The sequence below is a fragment of the Strix aluco genome, chromosome 4 (genome assembly GCF_031877795.1).
Source record: "Strix aluco isolate bStrAlu1 chromosome 4, bStrAlu1.hap1, whole genome shotgun sequence".
NCBI classification, from domain to species: domain Eukaryota; kingdom Metazoa; phylum Chordata; class Aves; order Strigiformes; family Strigidae; genus Strix; species Strix aluco.
The window spans coordinates 70,183,431-70,202,964 of NC_133934.1; the positions used below are offsets into that span (position 1 = coordinate 70,183,431).

At 40.1% G+C, this 19,534-nt stretch overlaps 1 protein-coding gene across 3 annotated transcripts in view; it reads right to left on the bottom strand.

Annotated features, from left to right (window-relative positions):
* Nucleotides 1-19,534, bottom strand: part of PDE5A (phosphodiesterase 5A) — a 138,789-nt gene that overhangs the window by 64,623 nt on the left and 54,632 nt on the right. For 2 of the 3 annotated variants that reach the window (XM_074823576.1, XM_074823575.1), the window contains exon 1: nucleotides 221-370. The exons of the other annotated variant lie outside the window; for it this stretch is intronic. In XM_074823576.1, the coding sequence (XP_074679677.1) occupies nucleotides 221-324 (104 nt within the window). In that variant the 5' untranslated portion in view covers nucleotides 325-370. Of the gene's footprint in view, nucleotides 1-220; nucleotides 371-19,534 lie in introns of those variants that run through there. 3 annotated transcript variants of the gene reach the window in all.

Here is a 19,534-nt window from a genome sequence, read left to right on the forward strand (position 1 = left end):
CAGCGCCCGCCTGTGCCCCTCGGTGGCGGCCGCCCAGCGCGGCTGCTGCTTGTTGGCTTCGGTTTTCGCTGTTTGGGGCGAGGTGGGGAGGGTGGGGTACGGGGGGGTCACGGACGACACACACGCTTTTTTATTTTCTTTGGAGACAGCCAAGGGAAATCGAAGAGCGAGGTTTCGCCGGGAAGAAGGGAGCTGCCTCTGGCCGCCGCTCCGGTCTTACCTCGTAGCTTTCCTAACAAAGTAAGAGCGGGTGAAGTCGCCGTGGTCGTCCAGCCACGCTTCCACCGCTTCCTGCTCCGGCGGGGGGGGGCAGCTGTGCTCCATGCTCCGCGCCGCCGCTCCCGCCGCCGCTCTGCCTCCTCCTGCCGCGGCTGTCGGCGTCGATTTCCCCCCTCCCGGCCGCCCTCCTCCTCCTCCTCCTCCTCCTCCTCCTCCTCCCCTGCCGCCGCCGGTGCCCTGGGCCCGGCGGGGGGCCGGCTCCCCCCGCCTGCCTTCGGCCCGCTCCCAGGTGTGCGGCCGGGCAGGAAGGCCGGTGTCCGGCCTCAGCGCATCTCCGGCCCCGCAGCGGACAACCGGCTCCGGCCCCGGCTCCACCTCCGCCGCGGCCCCGCAGCGCCCCGGGGGGCTGCCGCGCCCCGGGCCCGCCCCGCCCCGCCCCGCCCGGCCCCGCCGCGGGGGCACCCCCGCAACCCCCGGCCCCGGCCGTGCCCAGCGCGGCGGCGGGGAGGGCCAAGCGGGAGCGGAGGGAGGCCTGGGGCTGGCTCCTCTCCCGCGCCGAGGCTGAGCTGGGGCGGTCGGGCCAGGCGGTCCCCACAGGGCTGGGGACAAAAAAGAAAAGCGATGAAAAAGTAAATGGTTCTCCTGGAGTCTGGCAAAGGGATTTCTCTCCCCTGCTCCCACTTCACAGTTACTGTCTTTTCAAGGTATGGCCTGTCTCAGCCTGCTTCGAAAAAAGTGGCAATTAGGCTGTCACTTGGGAGTGTTGCACTGGTGGGTGTCAATAGATGATCTTTGGTAGACCTCAGCCTGGATATGAGCACTAAAGCCCTGGCTTTTGAATCCTTCATGCCTACAGTGAGGCTTTTAGCTCCATTTTAGACATTTAATAAGCACAGCCTAGCTTTGAAGATGCTCCAGGCTCAGAGCTCCTACTTTCTCTATTAGGAGACAGCTAGGATTGAAATTTTGGTTAATGCGGAGCATCCCTTTCATGTATTGTAGTTCCAGTCTAAGATACGCATGTGCACACTTCTACAATAATTTATAACCTGCATTCACAAAAGACCTTGCACAAAGTATGATGCACATGTATGGTGTCCTGTGTCGTCACATGCAGTATCTTTGAAGGTAAGATATGAATAACAAATAGCAGCATGTTTCTGGGGAAAGGGATATACAAGGTCTTTAAAATTATTCTCCTGTGTAATCAATTGAGAAATATCATATAAAATGTTTTTGCCTACTCTTAAACCCCTCTCAGTTTATGCAAGGCAGTGTGCTTCAGATAGAGCAGACATCCCTGCACACCTTAGCAATTTTTTTGCAGCGCTTATAGAATCTCGGCTTACAGAGACTTGATTTACAGAGGTGGGATTCTGCAGCCTGAGAAGGGGCAGCAGCAGGAACTTCCCAGCAAAGGGATTAAGAGCCTGTCCATGAGCTTGGAGGAAATATTTTCTCTTTTGTGTCTTTGTGTCACATCTGTGCATAGCACTCACTTGGACATGTGTGACTTTTGGCTGTAAGAGTTTGTGTGTAATATGAGGCACACAGAAAAGGAACTTTAGCATGAACATTACTCTGTCATACAAGGAGTCTCAGGAGAAATGTGCATGGTGACCAAAGAGCAAATGTGAGGATGAAGTATAAACCAGTTAAGACATGCTGCAAGACTCAAGCCGCTATTCAGGGCAAAGAGAAATCTTTCAGCAGTGAAATACAGAATTACCAAACAAAGTGCATAAACAGACAACATGGCAATAAATGAAGCTGATGTTTAGTGTCAAAACCTGGAAAGTGTGGTATACTAGAAAAAAAGGAATGAACTTGCCATGTAACCCATAGATTTCTAAATTAACTGTTTCACTTCAGGAAAAGGGTTATGAAGCTACAGTTAGATATGGTGATAAAAGCTTCTATTATGCTGGAAAATAACACTATGTTAGAATGCTTAAGAACTATAATGGAAATGTAAAACATACAATTATAAAATGAAGATCTTATGAATATCTGAAATGCCATTCCCTGAATGGTCTCCTATAGAATATTGTCTGTAGTACTGCTCAGCCCATCACAAACAGCAGTTGCAGAATCATCAGAGGTTGTCTAGACAGGAAAAACAAGAATGACCAAACACATGGTCTGTAAAGAGGCAGAAAGAGTTTGTGTACAAAAAGATGAATACAAATATATACTTTAATTACTGGTATTTAAAAATTAAGATAGGATTTTCTCTCTGTCTCACAGGAGAATAACAAGGTAATGGTCAATGAAATTATGTCAGCTGCAATACATAGTCTCATTTCATGTAATTAGGAGAAGCACTAATAGAAATAAGCATTTATACTGTAGTAACATCCAGTAAGCCCCAGTCAAGAACAGATACTGTGCTGTGCACTGTAAAGGTGTAATACTAAATCCTAGGCTAGCTGAGAAGCATACAGCATCCCTGTACTTCATGCCACAAGGTACTGGGACCCTTGGGTGGAGCTGCCTCTGCTGTGGGCAGCTGCCCAGGCTGGGCCAGCATGAGTATGACAGTGTAGCAAAGGAGGGGAAAGTTGGGCAGTGCAACAGCACTGTGTGCTTTGCTTGGGGTTGACAGCACGCTGCTATTTAGCCTACAGATAAGAATCAGTAAAGCCCATGCAAATTATTATCTTCATGTGAACTCAGTGGCAAAGCAGCAGTTCAAAAGATCGCTACCCAAGCAAAGAATAGTATAGTCTTTCCCAAAATAAATAAAAATGGAACAGTTGGGGGAAAAAAGGGATACTTTCTCCATATCCGATGAATTTCCATGAATAATAATGAACATGCTGTTTTCATTTTTAAGGTGACAGGAGGGGATGAAGGCCAAGCATAACAAAGAAGTGAATGGTAAAAGTGGAAAAAGTCTTCCATAATTTTGGCTTCCAAAGTGCTCCGAAAAAGCTCCATGTATCTTAGCTCACACCCAGCTTTCCTGTTTGTTTCCAGAACTCAGATGACAGAATTGATGTGTAGTAGCTATAAACCTGAAGAGGATTTGTAGTAATGACATATAAATAAATATGTCTGGTTCGAGTTTAAAAGCTGCTTGTGGCAAAGCAGTATGCTTGAGAGCTCAGTATAGTAGCCAGGATGTTTTTCCAGCAGTAGGCCATTCTATAGCAGGACTGGTTGATGGAAAAGCTTTTTAGCTGAAGTCTTTCATTTGTATGTTTTGCAAATATTGTCATGGAAGGAGTTAAGAAAGGGGGGGAGGGGGGATGTATGTCCAAAGCACGTAAATTATAAATGTTGCTAACTCACAATAATTAGTAAGAACAAATATGGAAGTATGTAATCAGAGAAATATTTATTTACTATTTTATGCTCAAAGAGCTCTATATTTATTTAACCTTATTTGGAAATAATTATTCCTATATCGTTTCCCTTTAAAAGAGAAGAAAATAAGGTTTCACATGTCACCATAGTTAACTTATTTGTCTGACTTACTCATTAGGTGAATTGGAGCAGCATTTAGCTTTGCTAAGCAGTGGGAATTGGCTGTCTTTCTACCATCCCTTAAATTTGGAAAACAGTTGGTCCATTTTGGCTCCTAAAACAAGTGTAGGGCTGTACTATATTGCCAGTGAACCTAGAATATGATAAGGTACAAGAAACTATTCTTCTTCTTTATTAGTGAGCACTTTTACACACGCACACAAACACACACACAGAGTGGAAGAATCCTAATATTAGTGAAGCAAGTTTCCATGTCCTTTCCATTATTTAAGTTGCATAAAGAGAGTGAAATAGCAACCAAAATCCAATTCAGTTAAAGTCTAATTGTTGCATTCATCATCTTTAGTGATGAAAATACGAAATCATGAGAATGTCTTATCAGTTTATTCTCTCAGTCCTTTTCAAATAATTCCTGGAAATGCTTCCCAAATAAACACAGCTATGCAGAGCTGCTCACTCATTGCATAACCTGCCTTCTCCTCTGGGATAACATTGCATATGTTCTACAGGAAGCCATGCAAAGTAGTAGCTTCCTCCTATTTTGATTTGAATGTGACTGAGCATTTGCGTCAATCAAAGTACCATGCGAAATTATTGTTAACCTCAGGAAAGCAGCAGCTTCTCAAAGTTGCTTGTAATACACAGACATTTGTCTGGAAAATACTATCTAACTTTATCTCCTGAAAAATGTAGTTTAGAATTTGAGTTTAGCATATTAGTATTTAATATGTCAGCTGACCAGTATGCTCAATTTTTAACCTTTTCTACATTCTATTGGAAGTCTCAGGTAAATTTGAAGACTGTTATGAAGTCTTTCTTTCTCAGCCTCCTCTCCTTTAAGCTAAGTAGCATTACATCTTTCAATTCTTCCTTGAACATCATGTTTTCCAGCCCTCTGATCATTCTTTTTCACTTTGGACATTTCCCAGATTGTCCTGTGGTGTCTCACCAAGCTATGATCAAGTAATCCAGTTGAATGCATATCAACACTAAATGAAGTGGAAGGGATATCTTGGGTACCTTGCAGGCTATATTCCTGCTAATATAGTCACCCTTGGATATGCCTTCTTGGCAACAGCCTGATATTGCTGACTTGTGGTGACTGTACTCTCTGTTCCCTTTTTCTAAATACTTGCTATGTAGTTGGGTGTTGCCTGTGCACCTGCTTACTTCTGCCTAACTGTATTTTCTTGGACCTTTTTAATTTCATCCTGTGCTTGCAATCCATTTCTCCAACTTATCAAGATTATTTTGGATTCTATGTCTGTCCTCCAGTGCATCCTTAGCCTCACCAAGCTTAGTGCAAATTTGCTGAAGGGCATAGGTCTTGGCAACGACCGGGTATGATGCAGGTAGATGAAATTGTAGGTGGCCTTCTCAGCATCATTACTGGTTTAGCTAGCTAGAGCTTCTGTTGCCTATGTGCTAGAAGCACATTTCAGTGAACAGGCAGACACAGCCCTGATCTAAGTAGGGAGATTATGCCATAGTTGCATTGTGGGGGATAATAACAAATGCAATGCATTGAATGGTTCAAATGGGCTACAGTCCCTGGTAACTGTGTACCCATGTAGTCCATTTCCAGTTGCATTCAACAGACCCTTCTGGGCATCTGACGTGTTGAAAATTGAAGCTGTGTTCAACCTGTTCATACACAGAGTTTGGCAGAGTTTAAATAGGAGGTAGTAGGTACGTAGGAAACTTGTGTAGGCCAGATTTCAGTCCAGGCCCTTCTCAAGTGCATAACAAACCCCTTTTTTTTATTTACCCGCTACATTGCTTATTTTTAAAAAGCTTTTTAGCAATTACAAGTTAGTTAGTTATTTTCAATTAGCAGTTGCTCTTATTAGTACTTCTACTAGTAACTGTGATTTTGATTTAAAGTATTGGTTTTGTACTTAAACTTACAGATAATTATGCAGTCAAATTATAAGGGGCTTTTTTTCCTAATTGTGGTTGTTGGGAGGAGACTCAGTGATGAACTGTATAAATCAAAGATTAGTCAGATGTTTTTCAAGTACATATACTTGCAATTTGGACCATGCTGTTTAAGATTGTATGGGCTGCTTAAGCCTGTGTGAGGAGGAGAACCCTGACTCCACTGGAGTAGTGCAATAGCTTTTACCCATGTCAATGGATCCAGAATTTAATTCAATTCACAGCTTCAATCTCTCTCTGCATTCTCAACTGACAGTTGTAAAGAGTTGCCCCAGTGCCTGGTAGCTTAAAGGCATCTTTTTCAGCACCTTGCAGCTCTATGCTGTTCTTCTCATTCTTTCATGTTTCTTAAACATAATGCTGCTTCACTCAAGGCTTTGCATCAGATAAATTCAGTATCTTCAGAAGAGAGCAGGATATGTATCAAAATCTGTTGAGGATCTGACCAGCATTGGCACAGTGGGCAGCAGGATGCACAGCTCAGTGTTTTCTGCTGTGAGTATCTGTGTAACATAGTGTGCCAGAAAAAGAACATGGGGAGAATACTCTAGTGAGGGAAAACAAGAAGTGAATCCACAGCAGTTTGAAATACATTACTCTCACGGTGATCTCCTTATGTTTTTGTAATAAAAGGCCATGGAACCTCGCCCAGCAATTCAGCATTAATGCAAGGTTTTAGAAAGACTACTGTTTTTATATAGGGATTCGAAACATGTTCCCAAGTATGTTGTTCACAGTTAGTTTTCCTTGCTGTTGAACGTTTCTACTGGTTTTCCTTTGCATTTATCTGTCTTCAGTAGCATATATGGAGCCTATTATGTTTTTTTCCCAATACATTAGAAAGCTATCTACTCTCCCATTTCTGTATTCATAGACCATAATTCTCTGTTAAATTTCTCACCTATTAACCTAACAACTGGAGTTTCTAAAGGCTGCCTATCATCACAAATTATTAGTATCACTTCTCTCAGTAAAGCCCTTGGTTTTCTGGAGATGTTTTTTTCAGCACATTTTCCCAGTAATGATCTCTCTGAAACCACAGAGAGATGTAATAGCACCAACAACTCCTATCAGCTATCCCCCATCTTGTACAATAAGAATAACTTTTGCCTGTACTTTGCTCTGAGAACCTGTGTCTGCTTGGGTCTACTGTTTCTTTCTTTTCAGAGACACTGCTTTTCACAAAATCGTTTTCCATTTTGGACATGAGACCAATTTGCTGTGTTCTTTTAATGAACAACTTTGTCTTCTCTGTGTTAAAATATAGTCCAGACCTTACTAAGTGATTTTAGCTGGTCTGTATTAATGGCCCACCCTTCCCATTATTTATCACTCTATAACTTTTTGTAATTTTCAGCTTTTTCCAGCAATAATTTTATATTTTTCTTCAGATAATTCTGTATGATTTGGATCCATTTAGTATGAACCACACTGATATTATACATTGCTGGGGTTTGTACCTAAAGTACTGTAAAGTTGTGACCCAAAGCCCTACAGAAATCTTACAGAACTTTCCTTTATCAAACTAATTCATAATCTCATGGAAAAATAGGAAGGTCTTTTTTTGGGGGGGGGACAAAACTCATTTTCTATGTTGACCAGCGTTAATTGTACTATCACCCTTTAATTGTACACTGATTGCTTCCTGTACCAGCCTTTCCATCAGTTTTCCTGACACTGATGTCAGGCAAAATGATCTGTCATTTCCTTATTAAATAATGGAACAATGTTTTTTTCTCCTCTGTCTTCGGGAACTCATGTGGGATTTCAACGCATGGTTTTTTTAGTTTGGTTCTTTTTAATTTTATCTTACTGAGGTTTAGGGTTAATACCTGTTAAACAGGTATTGGTTTACTTCCTGATATTTTGGCATCTTAGTAGTGAACATACGAATTTCTGCTTCAATAGATCACATGAGGAATATCCTAGCAGCACAGAGCTGGTTAATCTTTCTAGTACTGTTTGTTAGTATCCCTATGAAATCTTCTTAACCCAGGATATAACATTCACAAAAGTTAATTTCATTATTTTCAGTTTCATATATTTCAGTATTTTCATTATATTGCAGCTAATTTCATTGTTTTCTATCTTACTGTAATGAGTAAAACTGCTGTTTACTCATTGCCCTGGAAACTCTGTGGTACATTGTCTAAGGTGCCCAGAAAATTTGTATCACAATGCAGTCCTGCTACAAATAAATAAAAGTAGTAAATTTGGCTAATGTCAAAGTTTTAAAGCATTTTATGAATCTAAAATTATACTCACTGACATTATTTATTTAGAGTAATAGAAGACTTGATCTTGTCCAGACCCCAAAGTAATTAAACTGTTGAACATTTCCTACTGATCTATGTGGAAGACATTTTTAAAAGATGAGGTGTTCCTTTGACCCAGCTTGCACTGTACTTAACTGAATAAATTAGCTCTTTGTGACCCATTAGGAGGAAACATACTTTAGTAAAACTGTGATCTGATTTACTCATGAGAACAAACATCACTGGTATTCTATATACATCACTGGTTCTGGAAAAATAATTATGAATGAAAATCATCACTATACTTTCTAAAGACCACAACTGGAGTCAGGACTTCTTTGTACTGGAAACTGTACCACAAATATATCTCTTGCTTGGGTGGGTATGTCGTCAAATATTCACATATTTTTTTTAATTTATGGAAGGAGGAGGGGGGAATGGAGGTTTGTACCCAGTCCAATACAGAGCCTACAAGTAAACACAGAATATATCACTTGAAGTATTATGCAGTGGGCATAAAAATTATTTTCAGGGCATTTCAGGAGTGCACAGGCGTACTCTGGTAATTAAGTAAAGCGTTAATCTGTGATTGTGAAAGATCAACAAAAAATTAAACAGTAAACAAGGAGAATAGAGATTAATTATGTATAACATTGATATAACCTGAAGGTATAACCACAAAATCTTCACTGTTCTGACCACACAAGGAAATTGTGTAAGGGATTATTTTGTAACTAAGGCTAACTGCAGCACTGCTAAATCAATATATTGGGCTTGTATGGCATTTTAATTATACTCAAGATCAAAATGTCTGAGAACAGTCACATTGAAAAGAGGTTGTTACGCATGAGTGTGTGTCTATTTCTGGATCCCATTTGGCTTTTTCAGAGGGTTATGGCATACTCAGGATCCTTCCATTTTCTCCTTCAGTTTTCATGCCTATTCTTCAAGACATCTGTGGTGTAGACAATTTTTCAGCCGAGGGAGTCTGAATGAGTTGTGAGTCTGAACTCACAACATGCAATTGCTGACCCCAAATCAGCTGCAATCTGATGAAAAGGTGTTGCCCACAGTGGCTGTTCATCTGTCTCATCTCTTTTTTTTTAAGCTTTGGCTGACCTGAGGACCTGGAGCCTTCAAAATCTAGTTCTCTCTGGTAAGTAAAAAAAGAAAACTATTAGAGCAAATCAGTGAAATGGATCTTTAGACTCCCATCAAATAGCTTGGCGTCAGCACCACACTGCCTTCCTGAAGAAGCGAAGCTGTATTTCTCAGGAAAACAGTGAATGATCCAAGAGCTACCAGGTCCAAATTGTCATGGCTACATATCTTTTCACACTTGGTGCTCTGTTTTTGAAATTGCTACTTATATTTTATCACTGGGAGGTTGCACGCTGTTAGGTTTCTGAGGCAGGGGTTGTCCATGGCCATGTGTTTCTGCAGCATTTAGCATAGTTGTAATTCACGTGCTGCTGTAAAACCAATACAAAGGACAATGTAAAACAATTTTTGTTGGAACCCAAATACCATTTGCCTCTCTTAAAAGCTTTTGTATTAATCAGTGTCCCCCCATTAGATCAGTGAGGACAGCAATAGTTGTCACTGATCCTTATACTACAGATGGCTATAACAAAGTGAAAAGATTATGTGATTTGACTTAGGCTACAGTAGAAGTTTCTGTCATAGCTAAAATTACATCAGATGAGTCACTTGTTTTTAGTATTGCATTTAGTTTTCTAAACCACTGGGGACCTGATTTTTAATCTATCTGTGCTTTCTATAGCCGTGGGGGTTACACAGTTACTTCTGACAGCTTATACCATGTCCTAGGAGAGACAGAAAGAGTTATGTCAACAGCATGTTGCGGGCTGTAAGCAACACTGCCCGATTCTCAAACGTGGAAAACCTGATCTGGTGTCTTTGCTCCCAAATGGATACTGTGAGTGTCTGAAACCAGCACATACCTCACCGGTGACTGCCTGATCTGCTGGCCTGTGGGCTCGTGGTGAAGGAGAAACTTGGCCACTCAGCCCTGAAAACAGGTAGCTGGCTCATCCCTAAGCAGGGCCAAGCTCACAGGGATACTCTGAGGGAACTTGGCAACCAGCAGCTCTAGAGTATATATATATCAGTGCCTGAATGGGACACTGGTATGGATGTGTGTGGCTCTGTTCATGTCTTTAACAGTCGGTTAGATACCTTGGGATTTAAAATGCCAGCAGTGCTGTATGTAAGTACTCCTGGAAGCCACAGTCAAGCATCAGTGACCAGCTACCTGGGATTTTTCACTTTAAAAATTTAGGCATAAATTTATTCTTGTAGAATGTGAAAATGTCTGCTGTGGCTTTCATCCTTCAAAAGCAAAAAGTCTCACAACCAATAAAGGAGGCAAGTACCTGCATGTTAGCTGTTGTGACACCCCACTTTTAAGGCCTTCAGTGTAGATTTTAAACTAGGGGAGAATCAAACTGTGTGAGAACAAAACTGCCAGAAAGAGCTAGGTACAAAGGGACAGTGATACGGAAATGAGCACATAATTTTGCTAAACTGTTTCAGTTCAGAACAACAATGTTAAGGAGACTCTTGATGAGCCTAAAACTCCTTCCAGCTGCTTGCGAGTTACCGGCTGCGCCTGACATTCCTGCTTTCCGGCTGCAAAGTCTGGTCTCTTTTTAGAAACCCAGAGAAAAAACATTTAATTTTTATTTAAGCTTATTGAATTTATTTTAATTTTATTTATTTCCCAAGTAAAATGGTTATGTGGAAACAGAAGTTTGTGTGGTGTTCCCACGGCTTGAATAATAAATAACATGAGCACCCTTGAGGAAATGAAATGTGACACGGTATGGGCCAGCCTGAGAGGACAGCTGGGTGGTTGCAGGCTATGGCCTGGCTTCTCAGTTCATCCTGCCATTTTCCTCCTTTCCATACCAGACCAGATGACAGAGGTGCAAAATGGACTGAAAGGCAGGATTTTTGTGTGTGTGGTACATGGACTTTATCTGTCATTTTGTTTTCCTTTGTTCATGATCTAGAAGAGCAACTTTCTGTGTTTTAAAAGAATTTTATGCTACCTAGAGTGCATGGTAAACACTGCCAGCACAGTGATATTAACAGATAAAAGCACATGCAGAAAGGTATTGCAATACTGGACTTTAATACATTTATATAGACTTCAGATTCATTTATACTGCATGATCTGAATTTGCAGTGTATGCATTTTGTTTATAGCTGCCAAAATCTATTTTATTATTGACAGCTGACTTTATGGGTTTTGTGAGGAAAAATCACTGCTGATTAAATTTGTATTGGCAGGATTGGATTCTGTATTTACAGGAAAACGGCTGCTGCAGGCCGCCCTGAATCACATCTCTTCCTCTGTTCATACTTAAAGTCCTGAAAACCCAGGATAAATCAGGAAACATTTGCCACTGTATGTTCTTTCTGTGTAAAGGAAACTCAACATGTTATTGATAATTGACCAGAATTGTTCTTTTGATAACTTTACATCTTCTATCAATCTGCTGTTTAGGTGTCTTTCCGATGTGGATTGATTCATACTTCCAGCATTTCTGTTTTAGTCAACATCTTTTTGTTAGTTTATGGGAGATAAATCTCAGCTATTCCTTTTAGTTACTTAGTGGCTGACTCTTAATTTCTTGATCTCTATCTGTGTGTGAATAAAAATACGACCTTGTTTTGCTACTTAAAAGTAGTTTGGGGAGATAAGAGAATAGAAGGATGTCTGGAAGGAAATCTAGCAAAAGCCAAAAAACCCCAAATCAGTCTTCCTGATGGTTTTGAATTTTTAGGGAGGTTGAAAGATGTTCATTTTATATGGACTAATATTCAGTTTAACTGATGCATGGAGTTTAATATTACTACCAGGAAAAACAAATTTTGCCATTGCTGTAATCTTGTCATTCTATTGCTTGTGATAGTATGAATTATTTAGAATGGACAATGTTTATCAAAAAGGGTATAAATATATATATATATAAACAAATGGAGGAGGAATTGGAATTCTGTAATGCTTATAGTTACTAATAAGGGAAGAAAATAAATATAAGTTGTTCTTAAACTAGTTGGTAAAGTTGAAAGTGAATGCTACAAGTTCTCCCAAGTGCTTTCCAGCCATAAAAACTTCTAGAATGTAGATTTTAACACAGATACAACCCTGCTGAGCACTGAGCTGAAACATGCATAGTACTATTGTTTTCATTTGCTAAGAGTCCTTGCTGCGGTCCTGAAAGTTCAGGCTGTTCTTCATTCAGAGTGGTCAAAGTGTTAGGACAGTTTGGTCACTTTACATCTCAGTAGGAAAGCTTCAGATTGAAACAACCTCTGTCATTCAAAAATAGAACTTCTTTCTTTTTTCTTTCCCCCCCCCCAGGATTCTTGCTGTCTCTGAAGAGCTGTGCTCATGAATAGTAATATAAAATAATTTCTGAAGCTCTTACTACAAGTTAATAATAAAAAAAAAAGGAGTGAAATGTCTTTCAGTTTGTTTGTTTATCTGTGTGTTTGAATATCTGTCAGTTCCTTTACCTCCAGGATCCCTCAAATCCACCAGCAGCATCAGGTAAATCTGGTGGAAAGATAAAGATAACAATGTAGTGTGAACATCTCAAAAAAATGAGAGCCCCATTGAAAAGAGACACAGTGTTAACACCCTCTTTGAGAGTCAGGGTGTCATGGAACATCTCAGGAGGGGACAGTACCCACGCAGCAGAGAGCTTTACAGCCTGCCGGCACTGGAGCTTCAGCTGGAGCTCTGTATGGTCCCAGATAGGTGTTAGACACAGTGAGGTCTCTCCTGCACGGGCTCTTCGCTGTCTGCAGTGTTAGTGTAATTCAGTTAAAAATCTGTCAGTCACAAAATACAAATAGAAAAAACACAACTGGATTTATTCGGATGCTCCTAGAACAAGTGGCTCTCCTTCTTGAAGCTGGAATCTACCTGCTCTCTTGCTTCTTTCCCTGTGTTAAGGTTGAGCTTAAACATTTCTTACTCAATACTTCAAAAAACAATGTAGAGATAGCCTAACTTTCATTTGCCCTCCTATTTTTAGGGGTTTTTTTGGAAGGAATTAGAGAAATGTCCCTCTGCATGTTGCCTGTCACCCTACAAATACCCTTCCAGCTTCCTGGTCAAGAGCAAAGTTCTTTTCTGGTATCTCTAGTGTTCTCACCACATTTCACCATATTCCATTTCATTTGTGCTCTTACCATCACCAGCGCTTGAAAATACCTTACACACTAGTGCAAAAGCACAATATCCTCTCCTATTCCAATCTCCCTCAGAAAATTCTTCTTCTGTAGCATTTAGAAACCCAAGTTAATAGCAATAGAGAGCTATCATTACCTGACCACGCACACTGGTGGTTCTGGTTTATTGCTGTCCTTTTGATTTCACTGCATCCTGCTCACAGATCTATGCTGCTTACTAAAGGTCTTTGGGACATGGACCAGGCCCTCGTGTTTTGTACGTAGTGTTGTTTCTGTTCTCTGGCTGAATGTCTTGACCTTTAAAAGGCAGCTCTGAGCCTGTCAAAATGGGTTTTATTTAATCAAGAATGTAATTCAGAGATAGTAAATCTCTGTTGCAGGCCTGAAATTCTCACTGCGTGCTGTTCATGCCAACCCAACTTTGCCCACACAAATGTTCATGAAGCTCAAATAAAAAGAGGAGGAAACACTGAAGAGAAGGCCTTCAAACAGATCTTTTCTTAATATTTTCTTTCTCTCTTGTTGACAAAATGGGCAATTTGGACTCAGGTTAATCTGGTTTTATTCCAAAAGTGAGAAAAACATAACTGATATTTTATTCCTCTGCAGAGCAGATTAGTCAGCAAGCTAAGCACAACACAATGAAATGAAACAATTTAAAGATTAAAGCTATTAAAGGTAAGAAATTTTCTGTAATGAACAACAATGTTCCCTTCAGTACAGGACATTACAAGAAAGCTGGTTGTGCTGCCAACCTTGTTGATTTTCACCAGCTACAAAATAGAATAAAAACTTTCTACATTCCTAGAAACTTTTCTACTTTCCTTGGGTGCTAATGCAGGAAGGTAGCTGTGTAATCTGAGCTGTCTGACCTTGGCAAAGTAGCAGACTGTAAGTTCACTGCCTAAAGAAATTATTTAAAAATCAGTGCTGGGAGGAGAACTTGCTGTTTTATTAATGTTTATCAGATTAAAGAAGTGAAATAACTGAAGCAATATGAGCAGTGCATAAAAGCAGGGGAGGGAAAGGAAAAAATGCTTTTGAAGTGTGCCATGGCGTCTCTTAGAGACCCTCTCATCGATCTCCCCTCCAATTCATCCTGTCAAACAGCTGGCATGGTGTGTGCTCTGCAGGTAGGCGAGCAGCATCATTCATACAGCTGTGCTATCTGGAGCACAGATGCTTTCACTTGCACTTGGCAGTTCCTAGCCAGCTTCCAGAGTTTTGGCAGAATCATTCACAGATGTTTGACACACAGAGATGAGACAAAAATTCATTGAAAAGGGATATGAAGTTAATACATAGACTCGTCTTACTGTTGTCTTTATCAGACTTTATAAAGTCCATCTCTGTGGATCTGGTAGGAAATGATATATACACATTGCATTAAAATTCTTTCTTGAAAGTTATATATGCCAGAAATTAAGGAAAGAAGCCCTTTCTGCTTTATTTGTATGTAAGACTTTTGATGTGCTTGTGAAAGGCACTGATCTGTCACTGCTAGGGCCAAGGGTCCTTATCCACAGAGCATTGGGCATGGCTCATGGCTCCTCAAAGAGCCTTTTAATGTGCCTGAACAGTGACTTAGATTTCCTTGTCCTAGATGAGTCTCTGCTTCTTCACATCCCTTGGCTCTCTTAGGTCACTGCAGTTTTGCCAATAGTGAAAATAGTAATGACTTTCTTATGTTAACACGGTGTACTGGAAAGTGACTGGAATAAAAAAAACCTCACTTCTTGCACAGTGCCAAACAGCCTCCAGATGGGTGGTGGGCTTAGCTCCTACTAACTAGAAGATTTCACTGAGGGAAGAAAGCTTGAGAGAGCACATACATGCTATTTACTTATGTGTGTGTTCTACTAGTTGTGGTTTAACTCATTCACTATGCCTGGCTGCTCTGCAGCCTCTGATTCTCTAATTCACTGCTGGTGCTGGGCATCTCAGCAGACTAGCAGAGGTGTGAGCCTGGAGTAGCATCCTTCTCTTCTTCTCAATACCACACATTTGCTGTCGTTGACTAAACCTTTGCATCAAGAGCTTTTACCCTCGGGGCAGTTTCAAAGAATACTGCCATCTCCCCGTCCTCCTCAGCATTGCCGTCAGAGTGGTAGGAAAGTTGCTTGAGATTAATGCCAGTACATGAGAGCGCCAAATTTAGACCAAAGACCTTTCTTATTATTCCTAAGCACTAAACCTGTCCCTATAGAAGTCAGTGGAAACTGAGGTGGCCCTCAGTGTACGTTTATAGGGAAAGAGAAGAACAAACTAGTAACAGATAACAAGTATTTTAACAAGAGAATCTAATTTTTCCCTTTTCACCACATGTTATGCAATGTACGGTGAGTACTGTATTTGCTGGCAAAGGAGGGAAGTCTGGGGAATCTATTCATTTTCCTCCACATTTAAACAAACACTTTCTCATAGCCATGACCAAGAAAGGAAGCAAAAGTACTTAGCAAACTTATATTGTGTTCTAACTCAATGTTTATATTTTGTTCCTGAAAAATATACTGACTGTATTGATAGCATAGTAGCATTCGGCTCCTGCAGTCTGATGTGGGAGAGGGCTCAGTGAATATTTTTAACCTTGTATGGAAACTTAATTTTGTTTTCTAAATACCTGCAGCTAGAACAGTCTGAGCCATTCTGAAGCAAAAATTGTGGCCTTCAAAGAAAGTTCATATGTCTCCCACAGGGTAATCATGTCTGGGAGAAAAAAACTAGCAGTGTCCAGAGACAGGACTCCCTCTGAGGAAATCTATCACTTCCCCTAACTTTCTAGTATATTGGTAATGTGATTTTAAGATAGAGGTCTTATGAACACCAAGGATACTCCTGTAGGAAGATGATTTCTTCCAACCAGATAGCTGTCTTAGATTAATTCCAAATCACTATGTAATATCACTACTAGCTAAGGTTTTATAGATTTGCATTTGATGGATAAACCTGTGATTTTGCTTACTAATCTGGAAGCTTCTGAAGATAAACACCAATATTTATGAAATTGTACACTATTCCCATAAGTCTGTATTTTCAAGCATTGTTCCAGAAGTTCTTACTTTGGGAAGTGTAAATCAGATTTTAAATATGTGATTGAAAAGATAATTTGGTCTTGAGAAGCAAAAATATTTAAATTTTGATTACTTTTTATTCTCATCTCATTCTTTTTGAACATTTTATGCTACAGTTCCCTTGTGTGTAAGTAAACTTTCACAAGCTGCAGCTTCCAAATGTAATCTTCAAATAAAAAGGAAAAATAATGAAGAAATATTGTTGTATTTTAAGAATACATCTGAAAGATTTGGATAAGACATTTTTATTTCTTTACAGAGCTTATCATCCCAATTATCGAAATAATGGCCCTCCTGCCACAAAAAGGATAAGTCATAAACCGCATTGCATGGTACAACTTGTATTTTTAATGAACGGTGCTGTCATTCTGTGACTTGATTGTCCTCAGGAAAGTCCCACATATTTTGCAAAGTTGAAAGAAAATGTTTTGCTTTTACTTATTAGCTGCCTTGAAATAAATTAAATTATAATGATGAAAAAAGGAGGAATTGTGAAAGACAGGCATTTTATGGCAAAGAATGGCTCATTGTTTCTTATTTCTGTGATAATGGCAGGATATGATGCAGAGTTTTGTGCCCATCATTAACCTTGCGAAATGCAGGAGGAACATCACAGGTTTAGGATGAGAAATGGCTGCAGTGATACCTGGGTTCATCTTTGCTGTCCACTTTACTGTCACATTCTCATCACTACTGCAAAACTAAATAAATTTGAGAAGCACAGTCACTCTTTATGCAGTGGGTCAAATTCTTTCTTTACCCTGTACTGTATGTTTTAAGTGACTCATTTCACTAGGGTTTGTGTAGATTTATGCCAATATAGTGAAAAGTATAAGCTGATTCAAAATGATGTTTTGTCCTCTTTGGGAGATTTGCACCTGAACTGGTATTTCTGTCAGAACTATAAGGAAGCGCCAAATATGGATGATGGTAATGTGTTTATTTCACCTCGGTAATTTTGCTTTAAAAGCTGTTACTATTTTTCTTTATCAGATTCAGCTTTTTCTAAAATAACATTTTTACTGCTTGTGTACCACAATAGTTTACAGAAATGGTCTTGTCTCTGTCTCCAGAGAATACTTAGTACTGTCTATCAGTCTGAGTATCTCTGAGTGACTAATATCGTGGATGAGCCAGATCAGCCCTATGAACTTTGCTACCACACAGGAAGTACAGTGATGTTCAGTAAGAGCTCAGTGTAGATGCAGGTTATCTGTATGATCAAATGAAGTAAATAGATACCCTCTGGATTTGAGAATATGATGCTTTAAGGACTTTATTCTCCATAATTCTGTGAGCTTAATTCAGATTTACTTTGGTAAGGAAAGGAGAGTCAGGTCATTTTTGCTTAGAAATAACAGGTATAAAAAGGAAAATTACAAACGGTCTTGACAACTATTTCTTGGCAATTTCAACTTCCCATTAGAAGCAAACACACATGCTTTTTTCAAAATGATGCAGAAGTCTCTGCACATCCATAGCCTGGGAAGATGCAGATGGACTCATGTTTTGAGAAAAAACAACAGGCAGTCAGTTTGGAGAGGAAAACTAGTCTCTGATATTTTGTGGCTGTTACTTTTTGATAGAGGCATGCATATGCAGTCAGCTCTGCCGTAACAGAGGGATAGCTGAGTGGCCCCGCGCAAGTGCTTCACCCTGAATCTCCACAACTGCCAGTGCTGGTCTTAGAGTCAGAGTGTGCTCTGCCATGCACGTGTGGGATGGAGGGAGTGTGCGGAGGGCACGGGCAGCCTGTGGTGAGACCTGGCTGTCGGCTCTGTCCCCACAGTTGTGCTGCTGGAATAGCAGGAGGCGATGCTCAGGCGCAGCCAGAGGAATGCGATGTGGGGGGCAGGCGTGGGCTGGGAGCACACCAGTCTCTCTCAGCCTGCTCTTCTATTTGAATTGGCTTCTTCACGGTAAAGAAGAATTTCCATCTCACAAATTAATCTATGGCTGCAGTGCAGAGACCAGCAATAAAATGCCTGTGGAAAGATGGGTGGAAAGCTGGAGCTACGAACCAGAGAAAGACACTGAGTACCTTAGTGGCTCAAGTTCTCAGTTTCATGAGCAGGGCTTCCAGCAGTGCGATTTCCTCCCATATACAAGTAGGGTTTTAGTTATGTTTTCTTTTGATTTTCTGCCATTTTTGTCTAATTGGCTTATGTTTAGTGGCGTGATATAGCAGAGTCAGAATATCCCTATCTACCACTGTCACAATCTAGGACTAGTTTTGTTATAACTGATTATTTGTTATAACTAATTATTAATTTATTTCTGGGCATAAATAAATAAAAAACAAACCCTGACCAAAAAAGTTCATCATTTAACATGTGCAATAATTTACATTATTTAATTATCTTTGTCTCAGATTACTTCAGCTGCAAACCAGATATGAAATAATTGTTTTAATTTACAAAGGTATTGCAAGCTTTCTTTCATTAACACTTCTAAAAAGGTTTACATAAGAGAAATGAGAGGTGCTATATCATGTCAATGTATTGCTGAGGAAAGGAGAAAGACGTGGTCAATTCACAGCAAATATTCAGAATCCCATATGTCGAAGTGCACTGAACATAGACTTGAAACACCAGCCTGTCATTGTCATCCAGATGAATTTGGCCAGAAGGTACGCTATAAATACGTGGTATCTACTTTGTCATAGGTTACATTTCACTTGCCTTCTAGACTAGAGCATTAATATCTGATTTTGAATCATTATTTTTCCACATATGAAGTCATTTGATATATGAAAATATGTTAGTGACTGGAAGTGGAGAAAGTTGCCAATTTATCTTTTCTAAGGGATCATCTAGGAATCAGCAAACTGTCAAACAAGGGTTTATTCCTGTTGCTGAAGTAAGAAGGATTGCACTGCCTGCTTTGACGTTTCTGGCCAGGACAATTAAGTCTACCATCCACCCACAGCTTGTACAGGAAAGAATTTTGTCTACTTTTGAAATTTCCTGTACTGTAGCGGACACCAGGCTCTGAGTTGACCAGTGTAAAAGAGTATAAAGGAGATCAGAGAAAGAGAGACAGGGGTTTGGTCTGTATCAGTTATAAACAGCAGGAGACAAGAGGATGTTATTTCATCACTGGAGTCTCTACCAGCAAGTGGATACTATTGCATGTGATTCCTGAAAGACTCCTTAAGTCTTTTATCCAACCAGACTGGAAAAACTCATATATATATATATATATCTCACAAGTTTTCATACACTACCATAAAGTACTCAGTTATTAGGGAAACTTCAAATTCCTTTTACCACTGCAAGAATAAAATTGTCACTTTGGAACTTGTCTTCTATTAAAAGAAAAAAACCAAAATTC